Here is a 17046-nt window from a genome sequence, read left to right as displayed (position 1 = left end):
CTTTGAGTTTGAGAATATGGGAAATGTCGCCTGGGGTTGGGGGACTTGGGGTGGGGCAGGTGAGGGCAGGCAAGCGAACGAACATAAGATGGGTGTGGAGAGGAGGAAATAGACCAGGGGACAACCGAATGCAATCCGGGAACCAGTAGACCAGGGGACAAAAGTAAGAACAGGGGTTAGGAGCAATACGGATATTTATGGCACCTTCGTTCGTCACACTCAGAAACTCATCGACCAGCAACGATGATTTCCGTGACTCGTTTGTTGAGACTGAGGTGATATGAAATGTATTGTGCGGTTCGTCCGTAAAGCTGCACTTACACTGTAACCATCAACTACTCAGCTGCCCGCCGTGTTCAGTCTATCCGCTCACCTGTATAAATCCTCCTTAGCTTCTTCCTGCTGTTCGCTCAGAACCAGCAGCACCCGGAGGAGAAAGGCTGCCGGACTCCAGGCATCGCTCCAATCATTTTAAGGATGTTTATTGGTCCCCCAAAAACAATGAAAACCTGGGCATTATCACCACTCAGTAAAATCCCCACGGGCCAAACTTGAAGATTGGACTTTATGCTGCTAACACTTAGCTTTCGTCAACAACTCAGAGGCGGAAGTCGGAGCTCCGTGCAACGCAAATAATGTTCCGGCCGGAACACGGTGCACTAACTAATAAAACATAAATTAACGAAACTTCGAGGCAGGTAAATTTTCCTCGAGGAATTTTAATTATCGAGGTACTCGAATCACTCGAGGAATCGTTTCAGCCCTAGTGTTGACCTCAATGTGTGTGTCCTGCAGTTCCTGAAAGGCTTGTTTGTCCTGGATGTTCTAAAGGTTTCAGTCCGCGTGGAGACAGAGGAGGACGAGGCGGAGGTCGTGGAGGGTTCAGAGGTGGCTTCGGTGACCAGGGGAGCCGAGGAGGAAGAGGTGAGAAAGCATAGTCTATTTTGTTTTGATTTGTTGCTGATTAATGTTAAAAACCAAATGTTTAAATCTCATGAGCAGAGATTGTCTTTCATGGTGAAAGATTTTGTCCAACAGAGCCAATAATGGCTCAAACACATCGGGTGTCTGTTCCCACTTTCCAGCTGACTGGAACATAAACAAGATGCAGCCCCTGCTGGTGTTGAGCACTTTATGCCTTCTGTCTGAGTTGTTCTTGATCCAACACACCTCAGTCACATGATGGGTCCCCTCAATCATATCCGAGTTCTGCTAATGGCTTCTATGGACCAGGGGTGAAGTTGGAGAACTGGAGGCTGGTGACGGACCTGTCTGCTTTACACCTGGCAGGTCTGAAACGCTGCATCCCAAATTCTTTCTGACGCCAGGCTCTGATGTTTGTCTTTTAGGTGGAGGCTTTAGGTCCCCAGACGGTGGAGGATTTCGAGGCAGAGGTGGCGGGAGAGGCACCCCAAGAGGAAGAGGAGGCAGAGGAGGAAGGGGCGGTGGCAGAGGAGGTTTAGGAGGAGGGAAAAGAGTTCTGATCGAGCCTCACAGACATGAAGGTTATTATCAAACATTAGTCAAGCAGATTTTTAGCAGTAAAAGTTTTTTTTTTTAATAAAGGTTTTGTTGGCTCTAGTGGCCTTTATTTGAAAATAGTTTGACAGGAAAGAGAGTTATGAGAGAGAAGGGGGGGGGGAAGACATGCGGCAAATGTCACCAGGCTGGGAATCGAACCTGCAACCATCGGCATGAGGACTAAGGCCTCAATACGTGGGTTGTGCTTCGCCCCTGCGCCACTGTAGCACCCAGCAGTAAAAGTTTTTAATATACTGTCTGATATGCTAAGCATGAAGTCACATGTTGCTGTGAGTCCCCACATTTTAATTTTAATCAGGAGTGCGCCGATAAATCGGCCCGATTTCCTCGCTTGTGTCCTTGACGTCTGCAGGTGCTCGTTAACACTCTTGTCAACTTAGCAACTTTGTTACTATATTGTGACTTTTCAGATTGTCTCTGGGGAACTCCAATCGCTGCAGCCCTGGTGTGAATCAGTTTAGCTTCCATTCTTAAAATTTGACTGAACATGGGAAGTAGAGTAGAAATAAAAACAAAATGCCGTTGCATATTTAGAATGTTTCAGTGTCTGAACTTTCAAATTTGAATAGCCATCAGTAAATTGGTGTGTGTGTGTGTGTGTGTGTGTGTTAGGAGTGTTTATCTGCAGAGGGAAGGAGGACGCCTTGGTCACCAAGAACTTGGTGGTGGGAGAATCTGTGTACGGAGAGAAGAGAATGAGTGTGGAGGTAAAGTGTTGCTTCAGTGGCTGATTTGTTTGCTGATCGTATATATTGTCCCAATAACTAGGTGTGTTTTTTTGTCAGGATGGAGAGACCAAGATTGAGTACAGAGCCTGGAATCCTTTCCGCTCAAAGCTGGCAGCAGCTATACTAGGAGGAATTGACAAGATCCACATCAAACCTGGAGCTAAGGTCATGTACCTGGGGGCCGCCTCTGGGACCACCGTGTCCCACGTCTCAGACATTGTTGGACCGGTGAGTATGGCTCTCCAGTTTTATTTCTCCTTTCAAGCATCATCTGAGGGCAGATGATGTGCATTTGGTTAGGACCCTTTAATGCTCTTAACATGCTGGGCTTTAACATGCCTCATATGGCTCCATGGTGATTTCTTGTTTTTTTCAAGAGCTGCTTCTCTGTTTGCCTGATGGGTTCAACCATAAGCCAGGACACATACAGGACAAATCTGTCTCTGTCTGAAGACACTTTCTGGACTACACTAAGACTTCTTGTTTCTGACATGGGATTTAAACAGAGTGATGCGGCCTTGGGAACGTTTTAAGTTTACCCTTAAATAGACTTCCTCTTAGTTGCCAGCTAGATGTTCTGTTCCAGTATTCCACCTTTCATGAAGCTGATTTTGATTTGTTGCTTCTTGCATAGCTCTAAATTGCTATTCCTGATTTTTAATAATTTTATTTTCTGTCAGAAAATGTTGTCTGATTGGCTATTAAAGCCAGTCACCCATAGATTGATTAGTGCATCTCTAGTTTTCATCAAGTACTTCATTTAGCTGTGTTAAGGGTTTAAATCTTCCCCAATTGCTCCGGTCTGCCCATTGTCTATGTAATGTGGCTGTTCCACGTTATGAAGCTTATAGAAAATTGCCTGCACTGTAAACAACCATCCTCTACTGTAGAGAGAGAAATGCTGAGCCAAACGAGGCGGCGAATAGCAGTGATGGGCAGATGAGGCCTCATTGGGTGTGTGGCACATTTTCCAAACTGTGCTAAGACTGTGTTGCTTTGTCACTTACAGTGACATCTGCTGGATTTAGAAAGTTATTGCAGGCAAATTCAGTAAAGACGGGAGTGTTAACCCGTTCCTCCTCCTCTTGCCGGGCACAATGATGCCTCAGCATTATGGAAGTGCTCCAGTTACAGTAAGACAAAACTTGGGAGCAAATCCTACATTTTTCACCTTCAATGTAAATAAAAGTTAATCCATGTAAACTAACTCGGATATCCCATGGAAAGGAATTTGAATAATCCAAAAGAGAAATGATCAAAAGTGGAAATGAGGACGTAATAATTACTTTCTGTGATAAGATCAAAATGATCAAAATTGGGAGAAAACTTCCTCTTCCTCTGTTGATTCATGCCAGTATTCAAATACGAGCCAAAAACCAACGCAAAGCAAAGAACACAAAGTGTCTCCATTCAACAAAACCCACAAATGTGTAAACACAGTTTCTTTCTCATCAACACAATTTGGTTGCGGTCACATCCAAACAACACCGGAGCTGGATCGGTTACGTGGTTTTCCTTAAAGTGATACATGCACCGACATGGGGTTTCATCTAGTTTGCTCGGCGCATGTGCCAAGGTTTCTGTGTCGTCTGGCCCATCACTAGTGGATAGTGTTAATTTAACCCTCTTACAACCAACCTGTCGGCGCCGACAGGATTCGGCTTGTGTACTTCCCATTACCGTAATTTCTGAACAGCTCAACATATCAAAAAAATTCCAAAAGTGCAGAAAAGCTGAGACATTGCGCTTTCAGGGCATATATGTTACATTGCGGTAGCCACCCTGGAAAGTTTGATATGAGCTTGACCAATCACAAGAAAGATTCTCCGTTGTGTCATATTTGTCACCCAACCTACTCTGTATCGTAACTCCTGAACCTTTGGCCGCATTCAAAAAATTCCAAAAGTATTAGTGCATAAAATAAGGTTTCCAACGGTGTATCACATGTGCATGTTGCAGCAGACATTAGAGTAAATATTTTCGTTACGGAATTTCCCTGCGGGGCTTCGTGTTGTATCAACGGAGTAGCGGTGCGAGAGAGAGAGAGAAAACGGCAGAGGACGAGTTGAAATCGCACATAAAATTATGGAAATGTCTAAAAAATAATCCACCAGACTGATAAAGGGTCCCAGAAGGCTGATGTCTGAAGGCTGTGAACATAAGAGACATATAACCAGCTTATGTAAAATATTTGTACAAGCTAACGTTAGTTATATGAACTCTGCACAGCTATTGGCTAACTGTTAGCTCCATCTTGATTCCTGCATAATTTGTGCAATAATTATTTATTATGCTGAAAATAAAATCGTGGTATTCCAAAAATTTTGTCCTAAGTAATAATATTTTTACCCAACGTGATTTTGGCAAAAAAAAAAAAATCACCACCACTTTTTTTTTCTGCAAAAGAAAACAAACAAATAATAATAAAAAAACAACAAAACAAATCAGCCAAGTGAAGGATTGGTGACCTGTCCAGTGTGTCTCCTGCCTCTTGCTCTTGACCACTGGAGATGGGTACCAGGACCCTCTCAACCTGAAGTCTGATAGATAAAGTATGAATGGATCCAGAGAGGGATTCTGTCTGCAGCTGGAGAGGAACTGCTTTAGAGCCTACCACCAGAAATGAAAACGCCTGAAATAATTTGATAAAAAAACAGGCATAAAAACTTGTAAATTGGAGGCCAGGCTTCACAGTTTTCTCTGCATTTATGTAATATAGTTGAAAGTTGAAATTGTTCATCTGAAATTGTTTGCCCCTGTAATCAGAAAGTTTTTGTTCAGTAATAAACCTGAAAATTTCAATTCCGATTTTTTTTTTCTCTTTAAACTGTTTATTCTCAATTTTTAATAGACAGAAATGTTAAATAACTATCAAATACTGAAAGCTGAGGTTGTTCTGGAAAAAAGAGCAAAACTTCAGACTCATTGCACATTTTTTGAGAATTTTACAGCCATAAAATCAGAAAAATACCAGGCGGCCCAGTTACATTTACGGTCTTAAGAGGGTTAATATATGGAAGCGTGATCAAGACGGACCGAACGGCTTCTTATACTTCCTCTGCTGACATTGCTAAAACTACAGGAAGACTACAACTCTAAAACAGTGCAAAAATATTGACGTCATAACTTCTCTTTCTGGTCGCTGATTGGCTGGTCAAAAATTGACCGGAGGCAATCCGAGCTAAGGGGAAAAGGCCCAGATTAGTGGTGTGCCGATCGATCTCCCTCTTTCTTCACACCATGCAGGCACATGGCAGCAAATCTGAAGCAATACATCAACACAACACATGTAATGACATTTAAAAAACAAGCACTTTACTTTACTTTGGCTATATCAAGGCTTACTGCAGGTAAAAAGACATCCAAAGCAGCCAGACGGCAGGTACAGCAGCACACAATTTTCAGCACTCACACGGATGAGCATGACTGTCAGAAGTCTAACTAAATAATCCAAAAAATAATTGAAGTTATGGAGCTAGAGTTGTAAGACGCTGGGTTCTGTTCTTGCTGTTTAACTACTGCAACACACTACTGAGATGTAATATTTCACAGACAGAGCGCCGTTTCCACTCCACAATGAACTCTCACATTAAACTTCTCCCTAAAGGTGCAGAATGTAAATTATTATTTTTTTACATGTATATTAAAACTTTCACTGACCTAACATAAGACAGATAATCTGTGAACATTTTTTAGCTCCTCTGCCTCCTCCAGGTGTTCTGCAGAATTACAATCAATCAGAACCAGCGCAAAACAATTAGCCATCAATCATCTTAGGCAGTTTTGATTTAGTAATTTAGGATTGTTTATTTTAAGGCAACCTGCATTTGACTTTGAATGTTTCGTTTTTTACTTGAGAATATTTGACACGGGCAGCGTTGTGAGATTCATTTGACTTTCTGAGAACCTTAGTTTTAAATATTGTTACTGATTCCAGGTTTTTCTGTTGTCTTTTTGACTCAATAGTTGCTGCATTGTGCCTGCAAGTATTTTGCATGTTTCAGTCTAAATTAGGTGATTTTTTTATGGTTCTGTTTTGCCAGGTCACATAGCATTTATACCCAGAGAGAAAAATTAGAGTCCAATTCATGTGATGGGTATCAGAATCGGCAGCAAAAAACCTGATCAGAGCATCCATAGCCCAGACTATTATGGAACCAAGAACTTTTTTTTAAACAGAATTAGACAGGGCAATGGTCTTCCTGGCTAATTAGTCTTTGAAGTCACCGATCATATTTCTTACTGCTGCCAATGTTACCAAAACCAGGGTTTCCCCCAGAAAACTTGCTAAGCCCGGTGGTCAGGGTGCCGAGGCGGTGCACTGTTGTTTTTTTTTGTATTAAAACATGTTAAGTAGACAGGAAATGTAAAAATATTACTGGGTAAGTACCCAGTAAGTAAGTAAGTACTGGGTAAGTAACATATAAGTATATGTTATGGGAAAACATTGCCAGTGAAATGCTATTTAAATCTACAACTAGTCTTAAAAACAACAAATCCAAAAATACAATTAAAATGAATATCAATCCAAATTAAGTCTGCGGCTCCATATTCCCCAGGGCTTCAGGAGCCACAAATATGCTAATATTTTAAAACAGATACATAAATGTGACATTTGTTTATTGAGATGATCAATGCTGCTAAATTTGGTTTAATGGTTTTAGCATATAAACACAAACACACAGACCCACACGCTGGGCAGCGTGTTGAGATGTAAACGCGGCATAATATTTTGTTCACAAATATAAATCATTATCACCGCTCTCTCAACATGCACCTCTGAATTCACGACTGCAACTTACTGCTGCGGTTCATAGAGCTGCGTAACCAGAGCTAACATGGTGAGTTTTAAACTCTTACCTTGAGTTCTCCACAGAAACATAATTCCTCACAGGAAGTTGGTAAATATCCATACAGGTCAGCCTGTGTCCAGTTTGAGTGAAAGGTTCATGCGATCCACGCTGAGGTAAAGTTCATCAAGCAGCGGTGGCGCGCATCGCCAACGCGCATCGCTGCCAGCTGTGTTATTGGTCTGAACGCTGCCGGCTTTAAATGCATAAACTATAAACCTATAATAAACATATCTTTTAGGAATAAATCTGCTCTGCTAGTGAAAATGCTCAGAGCAACAAAGACGCTTGGAATCCGGCTTGAAAAAGAAAAAGAAAAGAAAATTAGCGATTTTCTTTTTTTTTTTTCTTTCTTTTTCTTTTAATTATAAATTATTTTCCTAAAAACATAAACAAGCAACCCTTACCATGGAGGGGGGGGGGTAGTAAAGCATGGTGGGCCGCCAGGCTTATAATACACTGGGGGAAACCCTGCAAAACCAATATGGAACAATATCGATATAATTGAGCAGGAGTGTCTATTTGGCTTACACAAACCAGGCAGGTCCAGAAGCAGAGAATGACACTAAATATCCCCATAAATGAATATGGTTTCTATCTCTGTACATGATGCTCAACAGAAGGCTTTTGGATATGCATACAGAAAAACAGTTACTGTTTAACAGAAGAGTAAAGCCTTCATTTAAGTAAATATAACACTTTTTGTTTGGTCACAGGAGGGGCTGGTCTATGCAGTGGAGTTCTCCCATCGATCGGGTCGTGACCTTCTCAATGTGGCAAAGAAACGCACCAATATCATTCCAATCATTGAAGACGCCAGGCATCCACACAAATACCGCATGTTGGTTGGTAGGTAGTTCTGGAAACACCAGTCCTCTTATTGCCCCACTAGGACAGCTGGGGCTGTGGGCGTGAGCTGTATGTCGTAAACATGTCAGTCTCACACAGTTCCTGCTTTTCCAACCAGTTCTGGTGAACAGAATTGGTTGTTTCAGTCAAACCTACAAGGAGCTCCTGCATTCCAGCTTGTAACATCTGAACAACTTGTTACTAAAATATGTGTTTACTTGGAGACAAGTCTTTTGATTTCTGCTTTTTGTAACCAAGCTACTTGTTTAGTGGCTTCATAGATGATATCCTGTTGAACACCTGGTTGAATGTCACCTCATTTGTCCAACCAGCTGGTGAAAGAGCAAACCATGCATCATATATTCAGTGTTACCTTTTCTTTTAGGCATGGTGGACGTCATTTTTGCCGATGTGGCCCAACCTGACCAGACGAGGATTGTTGCTTTGAATGCTCACAACTTTCTGAAAAATGGAGGACACTTTGTTATCTCAATAAAGGTTTGTTCATAACTTTATCAAAAGACAGTAAATCTTTGAATAAAAGGCTGATTGCTGAGCATAAACCTTGATTTTTGGTACTTGCCTGTTGTAATTCCACATCAAGAGCAGAGGGTGCTTTGTGATAAGTTGGTGAAATCTAAGATTTGACTCAAATCAGGCGAGCACACTGGTAATTAAGAGAAAGAAGCATAACATTGGTGGTCTAATTAAGCAATAAGCAATTGATTGCATGATTAATTAAAATGAGCTCAATAATTTTGATTCTCATGATTAATATTTTTTGAAGTGCAATTTCTTTACATTGGCTTCCATCACTTTGAGGAATTTAGCTATAAAATGTGAGGAAGCGTGGATGATGGCTTCATTCCACTTTTGGAATGTTTTACACCTGACTCTAATACTCTCAATTGAATTCAAATCGTTCAACAAAGCGATTGTACTAGGTTATTAAATGATCTTTTATTCATTTTCATTTTATTATTTTAACATTGAATGCGTGTAGGTTGTGTGTTTTCATTGGCTTTTTATCCTCTGTAGAACATCTTGGAGTGGATGTATGTACTTTTGTAGGGTTTATATTTTTTGTGCTGATGAACCAAGAGTTGGTAACAGTGTTCACTCCAAACATGCAGACATGAGCTGTGGACCGGTCTGTCAGTGAAACCTCTCTCACAGGAGAGCAGAAGACGAGTGTGGTTGATTTTTAGACCTTTGATGAGGTAGAGAAGATCAGGGGATAGAATCGGCTTCCTGTGTAAGAATTGGCTGATCTCCCCAGGTTAAGGAAATCGGCACAGATAAATCGGTGTATCCTTAATCTCATCACCTTACAGAATGAAAACTATTTTGGCAGCACATGGTCATGATGTGAAGAATGGGTAAATGGCACCTAATAAAGGATGATTTAGATTTGAACTTGAGTGAACTGCAGAACATTTGTTGTGACTGGGTGTAGGAATGAAGATGAATGTACTAAGCATATTTTCACCAGATGGATTAGTCCAACTCTGCTTTTATTCTGCTACATTAAGATTCCTCTGTTTATGGGTGATGTACTCGGTGAAGTTGATACATGTGAAATTGTGAAGCTCAAGCCTTTTTGTTGTTGTTTTTAGGCCAACTGTATAGACTCCACAGCAGCTCCAGAGGCAGTTTTTGCTTCTGAAGTGAAGAAGATGAGTGCTGAGAACATGAAGCCACAGGAACAGCTGACTCTGGAGCCCTATGAGAGAGACCACGCTGTGGTGGTTGGCATCTACAGGTAACCTCACATCTCTGCTCCTCAGGACCACTGCTCAAGTCAAACCTACAAACAACTGTATGACAAAGATAACTTTATCTGAGATGAAAACATGCATAGATCTAAATGTGCAAAACCATTCATGTACAAGCTCTTGAATATTTAAACGGATTGGTCTACCAGGTCGGTACTGCTGTGGGAACTGCTGTAATACTTGCCAGCTTTCTTTTGATGATCTTGAGTTTGGTAAAGTGTGCAAGGCCCATAATGACTCTGTTTTTTGTGTTTTCAGACCTCCACCTAAACAGAAGAAATGAGGTGTGGAAAATGAACAGAAGGCATCACCATCAAGTTGAACCAAATCTCTTTCAAGTTGCCCTCCTTCTCAATCTCTGTCGACCTGACAGAGGTACAGCTCTGAGCCACCTTTAGCTTTCTAACTGCATTTAGTGGGAATACCATTCAGTTCTTCCACAGCTGTTGTTTTATCATATGTAACACATACATTGTACATAAATTTATGTAAAATATGATTTGCCCTGTCTCTCTGTCTAAGCCTTTTCAAAACTAATCAAACTTTTAAAAGTTAACTAGATTTTATAAAATACATTGGTAAATAAAAACACATTTAAATCCAAAGTACATGTAATTGAGTTGAAACATGACCACAGACTTGAAAATCCACAAACGGTTTGCTTCTGCGTTCTTTTCCGAGTCTAAACGCAGCATTGTCTGAAGTGTCTATGAACCATTCTCCGGGGAAACACAAGATAAAAACTTCTTGGCTGGACTCCTTTGTTTTTCTTCTGCTGTCCGTGGCGTGGATATCTTCTAGATAAAATGGTGACAGACCAAAAATTCTGGAGGCAGTTTGCACAATTATTGATGGTGTAGGTATCAATCAATCAATCAATCAATCAATCAATCAAATTTTATTTGTATAGCACATTTCAGCAGCAAGGCATTTCAAGGTATTTTACATAATTAAAAATCAAAATAAAAATAGCATGTGACATTGAATCAACAGTAAGAAAGAGAAAGGTATATTACCAAACCACATCAGTCTGCATGCAGTAAGGATAGTTTTATTACTGACTGGTTAAATTGAGGGCTTTAGTGGGCATGCTGTAGTTTACTGCTAGCTGTTGCAATTCTACAGTTATAATAGTGGAAGCACATTATATTAATACCAAATTAGTCTCTCTCTTCTGACAAAATTTGCCAAAGTGGAGATGAATGTGTAAAGTTATTTCTTTGAGAGAAACCCAAATCCCATTGCTGTCATCACACTGTTGGCCAGGTTAAGTATAAAGGATGTAGATGTGTCTTGTAATCTTTGTTGTGATACCAGCGTTTTGAATTTTGGGATGTTTGGTTTGACAGATAGTTGACCTGTAAATGGGTCTTTTGGGAAAAAAAATTGTACAGTTTGTCTCTAGTTCAAGGATGTGTCATTAGGGAAAATTGCTTGATGTAGTGATTCTTTGGCTATTCATTTTTACAGCCAAAGATTTTTCTTGATTTTTTTTTTCTTTTTAATAAAAAATATTTTGGGTTTAATATTTCACCACACTGTTTAGGCAATGGTTGTACATGCATGTATTTCATTGTGTCTTTTAAGACGTCTTGTACAGTGATCGTCTTTGGCTTCACCACTAATTGTACAATTCAGTCAGGAGTCCTTACATTTGTTCAGAGTTAAGATATCTAATGCATGTACAAGGGAAACGGACTTCTACCCTGGTCATTAAAAAAATATCAGCGGATAATGCTAGAGTGAAAAAATAACGTGTTAACATTTTTTAGAAAGCAAACATATTTAAATACTTTTTGTTGTTTTTGATGATTGAATCTGTTACTTCTGTAGCAGACAGACACGCCTGCGTTATTCTCAGTTCTGTTATTTGGAGAAGCCGAGACCTTAAAAGTTCCTTTAGACTTGAAGTTATGCAGCTGCAGCGCAGGACGTCGCAACTTTTTTTTTTCTAATGTTATATATAGTTCAGGTCGTTTCCGATTCATGAGGGATGATATTCAGTGAAAACATCCAGTTTTTATTTTAAACTGCTCGTCAAAGCTGCGTTTCTCCTTGATGCCAAATAAAAATTATTCTTCTGGATCCGCATGCTCACAACATACACCGGTATACTTTAGCATTAACCTTTTCACGTCAATATTAGCACGTTTGTCGCGAGGACTGCTTGTAGGGAAGCGCTTGCGTTAGGTTTGTTTTGGCAGCCATTTTGTGGGAAATGCCTCAAGAACGCGCTTAATCGGGAGTGCGCGCTCAATGCAGCCCCTCTCCTTTGACCGATATTTCCATCAGAGGGGCTGGGCAGACCAGGGTTAGCTGTACCTCTGTCCGCTAAACTATAAAGTGCTATTTCATTGCGTTTACAAGACTGCTCCTTCGGCTGTGTTGCTGTCAAGCATTATGCCCTGTGCGGACTGTCTTCAAATTCCAATGGCAGTATTTTATTAGACAGCTAACATGCTAGCTACTAGCTAGCTAGCTAATGTTAGCAGCTTTTTTTTTTTTTTTTTTTTTTTTTTTTTTTTTAAACCTTTAAACCAATAAGAAATCGGACGTGGTCATCAATGAAGATCATTTCTAGCTGTTCTCACAAAGTGGCCTCCTTTGGACGTCAGATTAAGTTTCGTTAAAATAAATGAAGTGTGTAGACTAAAGAAGCTGTCGGTGGTAGAGGCGGTGGGCAGCCCACCTCTGGGCACAAGTAGCTGTGCGGCGCCGGCAATAAGTCCATGTCCAGAGTTATCGCAAGCTGCAGAGACAAGATAACACACTTGTGTTGGAAACGAACATAATCAGGATCATAGCAAAAATAACAGCTTTATACAATTTGGATTTTGACTAGTAAATACTGACCCGGAGGAGGGGGCTCGGTTCGTGTGAACGAAGGGAGATTGGGGTTCCGAAGATGGCTGCTCCACGGAACTTGGTTCGACACACTACCTGAGGTAAGAATCTGAGGGTCATTGTATGTCTTGGATGTGTAAAGTTGGCTTGACTTGTAGCTGTGTTGCTGTGTGTCAGAGGCTGGCCGGGCAGGCGGTGGGAACAGGAGGTGGGTAGAAAACGGTCATCTGTTCCAGCCAACCGGCCTCGTGTCACCATTAGGCTGTCGCGGCAGGGCAGATGGCTTAACATGGGCAAGCTTTAACACAACTGGGGTGTGCAAGTTGATGCTCTGATCATGTCAAACGGGCACGAGCGTTTTATTGGAAATAAATGTTTCAGTGAGAGGCTGGTCATTTCCTGTGGTTTTGCAGCAATGCCCAAAATCACGCATTCGCAACCCCAAACTCCTGTTTCCACAGACAGCGGTCCGAAAAGATCATAAATGGGCTCATAGGTTTGTGCGATTTGAGCGGCATTCAGCGGCGCTGCCGTTGCGACGTGCAGTCAGTTAAAGTACTGGCAGATGGAGACAGATGCCGGCGGAGGAAAAGGGAGGGAGATGAATGAATGTGGTGTCTTTAACCAAGACGTGCTGACAGAAAGCGGTGCATAATTCACTTGCTATGCTCGTTTAGCGTTAAAGCACACACGGTATGTTATGTCTTGGTCCTTATCTGCTTATTGGACATCCATCATTTTATCTTCCACGGCAGCTAACGTTAGCCGTTAGCCTAGCTACCGCATCAGCCCATCCCCTACCCTGCCAGGGAGTACTGGGAAACAGGGCTGTTGCCTGGAGATGGCTACTCCCAGTCAAAGTGCAGAACGACCAGGACCGACGCTAATGTACATCTGGAACCAGCAGAACTTGACATCTTTGGTTATCTAGCTCTTTCCCCTTCTGTTGCTTTTCTGAAAAACTCATTGTCTGACCGCCATTGAACATTTTGAAGTTGGGTGTTCACGTTTTTTGAGTTTTAAATGGCTAATGGTCAAAGTGTTTTTATTTATTCTTTAAATGTTGGCTTTTCTCTGGATCACCAGGCTATGCTGTTTATGCCACTATGATTTTTGGGTAGATTGTTTTTCTCTGCTGTTCCTGTGAGCATCACATCTGTTTTATTCCTTTGGTTACTCAAATCTCAATTGAGATTAAGCCATTTAAAAATATTAACATTTATGTCAGTTGATTTTTCTGAGTTGTAGTTTCAAAATGGAGTAACAAAAGTACTAAATGTTGCACCATTAACCTCAAGTAAAAGTATTTTGTGTGCAGTAAGTCTAGAAACCTGTTTTCATTCCATGCGGGGAGGCCTTTCTTATTTTTATTTTGTTATATGCAGATTATACTGTTTTGGCCCTGGTCTTTAAAACGGGGTGTATAGGTGTCTGGCAAAGCATAAAGGGAGCAGATGGAAGCGTCCAGTTCTGTAGCTAGGTCTATAGACTAACCAGCTAGAAGTGCTTAGGGGTGTATATATTCACTTTTTTCACTTCTGATACTGATATGTGGTTTAGTATTGGCCGAAACGGATCCGTTTCAGAAAAACAGTACTGAACTGACTTAAGATGTCTCTTTATTAAAAACAGACAGATGTCCTGAATAACAAATTTATTTGCTAACTTATGGGTTACTAAGATGACCTGGAACATCTTGGTAAGCCCGGAACGTTAGCTGGAGATAGGCACCAGCACCCCTCCCGACCCCACTGAGGGACAAAGGTGTTCAGAAAATGGATGGATGGATGGATGGATGGATAACACTTTACATTGGGTTTTGTTTCAACCAGAAGAAACCCCAAAGTAAGTTATTTTAGTTTAGGTGTGTTATAGATGTAGTTTGTCAGCGGGCGCAGCCTACTCACTGCTCACCATGACATAGTCTAGATCTGCGCTGGTGTTGCGCTATGTATCTACAGTTACAGTGTTGCATAGATCAAAGCTATGCAACACATTCCATGGAACGTATTCCGTTAGACATGAATTCCTTCGATCACATCAGTAGTTCTGGCATTGTTTTCTTTCCACTTGTATCTTTATGGTGGATGTTGTCATCTCTATCATCTCCTTTTTTTTCTAACACCCCTTACCGGCTTGGGGTGGACAGAGCTAAAACTAGCTGACAGGCAAAATATCTTTCTGATTCCATAAGCAATGTGTTACCAGGGACTTCTTTCACTTCAGGGTGACAGAGGGACACCTCTAGAAGACACAGTAAATGTCATCCATATCTAATGTCTAATTTCAAAATAAGAGCCCATCAAAATAAGACATTTTTAGTTTTTTTCTGTAAGTTGCCCTAAGTTATTGCTGGAAGAACTCTGTTACCAGTGGTGTGCTTATCGATCGGTTGCTGATCATAATTGACGGATTTCCGTGAAAAAGTATGATCGGTCATTGCTGAGCACTGTCTCTTGTTATCAATCACAAAAACCGATCACCTGCATCTCAGACTTCGCAACCTGCAGAAGCCAGTGCAGCATATCTCTCTTTTTACTTCACACTGCATATGCTCACAGCAGCAAATAAGCAATGTAGTGTAGAACTTTATCGCTCTGAGAGTAGGGTTGCCACCTTTCAGAATTTAAAATGGGGGCGCCCACCACGGCGCATGTCGCCCTACTCATGGGGTAGGATGGGTTTGCAGTGATGGACATAATTTTATGGCAGTGTTCTTTGTTTAAAAAAAAAAGTGATCCATAGAGCAATCGTTCATACATAGAGGTTGGTTAGGGTACTCAAATTGTACTTCAGTCTGAGTAGTATATCTTCAATACATTTAATTAAGCAAGTGTAAAAAGTAATTTGTAAACTACTCAAATACTGAGTAACTGATTCTAACACCTGATTTAATATTCAAAATGTGTCCTCAGACAGCCAAAAGTATAAAAGTTATGTGAAAATTCTGCATTCCCAACGTATTTATACAAGTAAGGAGTTGGGTTTGGAGTCTGGTTCTAGGTCAGATTTATCACGGGGGCCGCTGTAGTCAGTGTTTTTTTATGGCGACATTTTAGAAAGAATGAAATAAAAAAAAACCAAGCAATACATTTCATTGTTTGATATGTTAAGTGAGCCAAAGAGTCTCCAGAGACACAGGTTGCAGCCCCCTGATCTAGTAGATGGAAAGTGTGATCCCGTCTTGATCACACAGGATCAGCAGCTAAAAGTGCAGCACTATAATTTTTAATTTATTGTTAAAGTAAAATTGTGAAGATTAAAAAAATCTACCCCTGAGTATTAACAAAGCATATTTATTTAGTATAATTTCTATGGCATCCCTGTTGAGCACTGCCAAGAACCGCCCGAGGGCTGCAGGTCTGTGTCTGACATTAATAATACATTAAATGACCATTGAACACTGAATTCATGGAAGATATCAACATTTCTTAATAAAGCACACAGAAAGCCTTAACAAACCTTTTTAAAGTATGAAATATTTATGTATTTGCAGTTAATCTATTAGTATGACTTGTTCTTTAAATGGCCATTTATATGATTTTGACTGATGCTATTATACATTAAATAAACTATAAGCAAATAATTAAACCATGATGGTCTACTAAAAGCATAATAAGAAACTGAATCAGTCACATTTAAATGTTCTACCAATATCAGCCTCAGGAGATGATTGAGGGATGAAGAGACACTGATGTCTGGTTCTTTAGGTTCTGATGGGTCTGCAATGTCTCTCTGCTGATCCATTCTGTCTGATTGCTGGGTTTCAGACTCGTGACCTGGGTGACGCATGAAATTCAGATGGGGGTCAGGAAGTGGATTTCTCTGGTTCAAAACAAAGCAAAATGGATGACAGCGAGTACAATAATGCCATGAATGGGCTGGAACAGACAAGGTATCTTGAAAAAATACACATTTATTTAGGATATGATCCATATTGTCTCTGTAAAAAAGACTTGTTAGAGTTGGGTACCTCAGATAGGTCAGTGCTCCATCACAGGGCCACACTCGCAGTTCAGTCTTCTGTAAACCTAACATGCATGTTTAACTGTGACAGCATTGTCCAGAAAAGCCATGCAGGAATTCAAACATCACACATTATATCTGAGGTAACTGTGCTTTTCACCACAGCAGGGTAAAGTTGTAAGTTTGTCATAAAAAGCTTTATTTTATTTATTTATTTATTTTTTGCCTTAATACAGTGGTTCCCAAACTTTTTCTCCTGCGCCCCCCCAGTGGCAGTGTTGTGTTCAAGACCACCTAACCCGAGACCAAGCCAAGACCAAGGGGAGTCGAGACCGAGTCAAGACCAAGACCAGCGGCCTGTGCTACATGACACAATAAACTGTAAAATATGATCAAAATTGCTTCTCAAAATAATCTGAAAGATCCATATTCCCATAAAAACACCTAGATATTACATACTTAATACATTTTACCAATATTAAATATTCCATT

General features: G+C 40.7%; 2 protein-coding genes and 1 long non-coding RNA gene across 3 annotated transcripts in view; 2 read left to right on the top strand and 1 right to left on the bottom strand.

Annotated features, from left to right (window-relative positions):
• fbl (fibrillarin) overlaps window positions 1-11277 on the top strand; it is a 20353-nt gene extending 9076 nt beyond the window's left edge. Inside the window, exons 3-10 of the mRNA XM_007541052.2 lie at window positions 1350-1505; window positions 2155-2249; window positions 2328-2498; window positions 7837-7969; window positions 8355-8467; window positions 9586-9731; window positions 10003-10604; window positions 10752-11277. Coding sequence (XP_007541114.1) covers window positions 1350-1505; window positions 2155-2249; window positions 2328-2498; window positions 7837-7969; window positions 8355-8467; window positions 9586-9731; window positions 10003-10027 — 839 coding nt within the window. The 3' untranslated portion in view covers window positions 10028-10604; window positions 10752-11277. The remainder of the gene's footprint in view (window positions 1-1349; window positions 1506-2154; window positions 2250-2327; window positions 2499-7836; window positions 7970-8354; window positions 8468-9585; window positions 9732-10002; window positions 10605-10751) is intronic.
• A 960-nt stretch (window positions 11278-12237) lies between these two features.
• Window positions 12238-12690, bottom strand: LOC107834324 (uncharacterized). Its single transcript, XR_001660114.1, has 2 exons — window positions 12598-12690; window positions 12238-12493 (listed from the first exon to the last, which is right to left on the bottom strand). It is a non-coding gene; the product is annotated as an uncharacterized LOC107834324 (long non-coding RNA).
• dyrk1b (dual-specificity tyrosine-(Y)-phosphorylation regulated kinase 1B) overlaps window positions 12488-17046 on the top strand; it is a 103240-nt gene continuing 98681 nt past the window's right edge. Inside the window, exon 1 of the mRNA XM_007541049.2 lies at window positions 12488-12689. The gene's annotated coding sequence lies outside the window, so the exon portion shown is untranslated. The remainder of the gene's footprint in view (window positions 12690-17046) is intronic.

This window comes from Poecilia formosa, unplaced genomic scaffold, assembly GCF_000485575.1.
Source record: "Poecilia formosa unplaced genomic scaffold, Poecilia_formosa-5.1.2 Scaffold584, whole genome shotgun sequence".
NCBI classification, from domain to species: Eukaryota; Metazoa; Chordata; class Actinopteri; order Cyprinodontiformes; family Poeciliidae; genus Poecilia; species Poecilia formosa.
The sequence above is the reverse complement of the archived record's forward strand: the minus strand, read 5'-3'. Positions and strand labels throughout refer to the sequence as shown.